Genomic DNA, 4,281 nt, shown 5'->3' with positions numbered 1-4,281 from the left:
AAAAATCACTTTAATTCCCAGAAAAGTCACTTTGACTCCCGCAAAGAAAAACCAGGAAAAATCACTTTAATTCCCAGAAAAAAACCAGGAAAAATCGCTTTAATTCCCAGAAAAGTCGCTTTGATTCCCTCAAAGAAAAACCTGGAAAAATCACTTTAATTCCCAGAAAAAAACCAGGAAAAATCATTTTAATTCCCGGAAAAGTCACTTTGATTCCCTCAAAGAAAAACCAGGAAAAATCACTTTAATTCCCAAGGAAAAACCCAGGAAAAATCGCTTTAATTCCCGGAAAAGTGACTTTGATTCCCGCAAAGAAAAACCCCAGAAAAATCACTTTAATTCCCAGAAAAGTCACTTTGATTCCCGCAAAGAAAAACCTGGAAAAATCACTTTAATTCCCAGAAAAGTCACTTTGACTCCCGCAAAGAGAAACCCAGAAAAATCACTTTAATTCCCAGAAAAAAACCCCAGAAAAATCATTTTAATTCCCAGAAAAGTCACTTTGATTCCCGCAAAGAAAACCCAGGAAAAATCACTTTAATTCCCAAGGAAAAACCCAGAAAAGTCACTTTAATTCCCAGAAAAGTCACTTTAATTCCCAGAAAAGTCACTTTAATTCCCAGAAAAGTCACTTTGATTCCCGCAAAGAAAAACCGGGAAAAATCACTTTAGTTCCCAAAAAAACCCAGAAAAATCACTTTAATTCCCAGAAAAGTGGCTCTAATTCCCAGAAAACCCCAGGAAAACTCGCTCTCCTTAGCAAAACCCCAAAGCCGCTTTCGCCGCTTCCCAAAAAGAATCCGGGAGAGCTTCCGGCTCCCCAGACCGGGAGGATCCGCAGGAAAAGGGGCGCGCCCGTCGATTTTCCCGGACTCGCGCCGGGAATTCCTTATCCCGCTTTTCCGGGGCCGCTCCGCAGCGGGAATGAGCCCGGAGTTCCGAGGCCGAGGGAAAACCGGGAATGTTTTCCCGGCGGGTTTGGGGTCTGTTCTGTTTTGGCTCCCGCGTGGATTTTTGGGAGTTTTGGAGGCGCTGGAAAGGGAAGGATTCCCAGCGGGCCGGTGGGATTGGAGCTGGAGCTGGAACAGCCCGGGAAAAACCTTGGGAATGGCGGGGAGAGCGGAGAAATCGCGACCTGGCGGGCTCGGGAATGGCGGGGACGCCGGGAAGAGGAGGGGAAGGAAGAGGAGGAGGAGGAAGGGGAGGAGGGAGAGGATGATTCCCGAATCCCGGCGGCCCTCGCTGCGCCGCTGGAAGCGGCTCCGGGCCGGGCCCGCCGCTTCCCGCCGGGATTGCGGAATTCCCGGGAGCGCCCCGGGCCCGTCCCGGGATCCCGCGGAGGGGGCGATTCCCGCCGGGATCGGGCGATTCCCGGCGCCGCGCGGCCCATGCGGACACAAAGGAGCGGCCGCGGCCTGCCCAGGTCAGCACATTCCCGCTTTTCCTGCGCCCGCTTCCCAAAAATCCCTGGAGCCGCCCGGAAATCCACACGTTCAGCCCCGAATCCCACACGTCCGGCCCCAAATGCCTGCATCCAGCCCCAAATCCCAAACATCCAGCCCCGAATCCCAAACATCCAGCCCCAAACGCCTGGATCCCAAATGCCTGGATCCAGCCCCAAATCCCAAACATCCAGCCCCAAATCCCACACATCCAGCCCCAAACGCCTTGATCCCAAATCCCTGGATCCAGCCCCAAATCCCTGGATCCAGCCCCAAATCCCAAACATCCAGCCCCGAATCCCACACCTCCGGCCCCAAATGCCTGGATCCCAAATCCCTGGATCCGGCCCCAAATCCCTGGATCCAGCCCCAAATCCCAAACATCCAGCCCCGAATCCCACACCTCCGGCCCCAAACGCCTGGATCCCAAATCCCTGGATCCGGCCCCAAATCCCTGGATCCAGCCCCAAATCCCTGGATCCGGCCCCGAATCCCTGGATCCAGCCCCAAATCCCACAGATCCAGTCCCAAATCCGACACCTCCAGCCCCGAATCCCTGGGTCCCAAGTCCCTGGATCCAGCCCCGAATCCCTGGATCCAGCCCCAAATGCCTGGATCCAGTCCCAAATCCCTGGATCCCTGAATCCCTGGATCCAGCCCCGAATCCCTGGATCCAGCCCGAAATCCCTGGATCCAGTCCCAAATCCGACACCTCCAGCCCCGAATCCCTGGATCCCAAATCCCTGTATCCAGCCCCGAATCCCTGGATCCAGCCCCAAATGCCTGGATCTGGCCCCGAATCCCAAACGTCCAGACCCAAATCCCTGGATCCCAAATCCCTGGATCCGGCCCCAAATCCCTGGATCCCAAATCCCACAGATCCAGCCCCAAATCCCAAACATCCGGCCCCGAATCCCTGGATCCAGCCCCAAATGCCTGGATCCCTGAATCCCTGGATCCAGCCCCGAATCCCACAGATCCAGTCCCAAATCCCTGGATCTGGCCCCAAATCCCTGGATCCCAAATCCCTGGATCCAGCGCCAAATGCCTGGATCCCAAATCCCACACATCCAGCCCCAAATCCCTGGATCCCAAATCCCTGGATCCCAAATCCCACACATCCAGCCCCGAATCCCTGGATCCCAAATCCCTGGATCCAGAGGGGATCCCGGCGGGAGGAGCCCGCCCTGCCCCGCCCCCCCCGCTATTCCCGCTGTGAAATTCCCGCTTTTCCCCAAGGGTTGGAATTCCAAGCCCCAAAATCCGGGAATGCGGAGGGATCCATCCCTCGGCCGCCGCCGCCCCCATTCGGGCCCTTTCCCCAAATTCCCGCGTTCCCAAATCCCTGCGGCCTTGGCCTCGCTTCCCGCCGCGATCCCGGCGCTTTTCCCGGTTTTTGGGGATTTCTGGGAGAGCGGCGCGCTGGGAGCCTGCGATGCTGGAGCCTCTGGAATGTTCCTCGCTGCTTCCGGCTGGGGTTTTAAGGGATTCTTTGGGGTTTCGGGAATAAAGAGGAGGCGAGGAGCGGGAATTTCCCGAGGATTCCGGGGAAAAAGGCAGGGAATGCGGCCGGAGGGGCGGAATTCCCGGGGATTTCAGCTGGGCTGAAAACTGGGATCCATCGGGAGCAGCTCCCGGGGCCGCAGCTGGGGGAACGCAAAGGGGATTTGGGGATAAATAAAGGGATTTTGGGAAAAATAATGGGAATTTTGGGATAGATAATGGGGATTTTGGGATAAATAATGGGAATTTTGGGATAAATAAAGGGAATTTTGGGATAAATAACGGGAATTTTGGGGCTAATAAAGGGAATTTTGGGGCTAATAAAGGGGATTTTGGGATAAATAATGGGAATTTTGGGATAGATAAAGGGAATTCTGGGGCTAATAAAGGGGATTTTGGGATAACTAAAAGGGGATTTTGGGGCAAATAAAGGGATTTTGGGATAAATAAAGGGGAATTTGGGGCAAATAAAGGGGATTTTGGGATAAAGGGAATTTTGGGATAACTAAAAGGCGATTTTGGGATAAATAAAGGGGATTTGGGGGTTAATAAAGAGATTTTGGGGCTAATAAAGGGGATTTTGGGATAAAGAAAGGGTATTTTGGAATAGATAAAGGGATTATTTTTGGAAGAGGAAGGAAATTTTTGGGGGCAAAAAAGGGGATTTTTTTGGGGAAAATAAAGGGGATTTTTGGGGCAAATACTGGGGATTTGGGAGGCAACCAATGGGAATTGTTTTGGAAAAGAAAGGGGATTTTTTGGGGAAATAAAAGGGATTTTTTTGGGAAGATAAAGGGGATTTTTGGGATAAACGGATGGGATTCTTGAGGCTGAATAAAGAGGATTTTTGGGGACAAATAAAGGGGATTTTGGGGAAGAGAAAGGAAAGTTTATTTGCACTTTTTTCCCGTGGGATTTTCATTTCCCAGGGATTTTCCCCCGGAGTTTGGGTTCCCGCTCCGCTTTCCCGGCGAGTTTCCATCTCCCCTTCGTTCGGAAATGGGAATTCCGGGTTTCCCCATTTCATCCCAGTTTCCCCATTTCATCCCCGTTTCCCCATTTCATCCCCGTTTCCCCCATTTCATCCCAGTTTCCCCATTTCATCCCAGTTTTTCCCATTTCATCCCCGTTTCCCCATTTCATCCCCGTTTCCCATTTCATCCCTGTTTTCTGTTGCTTTTCCCGTCGAAGTTGGAATTTTCCCTTCGTTTTTCCGTCCCGTTCCCTTTCCCCACTTCCAATTGAACTGAATTGAACTGAACTGATTTCATGGATGATTCCCAAGCCCTGGGACCCAGGGATCCAGGGACTCAGGGATTCAGGGATCCAGGGACTC

At 52.4% G+C, this 4,281-nt stretch overlaps 1 protein-coding gene across 10 annotated transcripts in view; it reads left to right on the top strand.

Moving 5' to 3' along the window:
• Nucleotides 1-843: 843 nt before the first annotated feature.
• Nucleotides 844-4,281, top strand: part of ARHGEF10L (Rho guanine nucleotide exchange factor 10 like) — a 43,573-nt gene continuing 40,135 nt past the window's right edge. For 2 of the 10 annotated variants that reach the window (XM_042013279.1, XM_042013278.1), the window contains exon 1: nucleotides 844-1,423. In XM_042013279.1, coding sequence (XP_041869213.1) covers nucleotides 925-1,423 — 499 coding nt within the window. In that variant the 5' untranslated portion in view covers nucleotides 844-924. The remainder of the gene's footprint in view (nucleotides 1,424-4,281) is intronic. The other 8 variants (XM_042013274.1, XM_042013272.1, XM_042013276.1 and 5 more) reach the window with 6 other exon arrangements.

Source organism: Corvus kubaryi, unplaced genomic scaffold, assembly GCF_017639235.1.
Source record: "Corvus kubaryi isolate FWS band 111438036 unplaced genomic scaffold, C.kubaryi_AGA036_p1.0 split1-37344, whole genome shotgun sequence".
NCBI lineage: Eukaryota > Metazoa > Chordata > Aves > Passeriformes > Corvidae > Corvus > Corvus kubaryi.
This window is presented reverse-complemented; position numbering and strand designations above follow the sequence as displayed.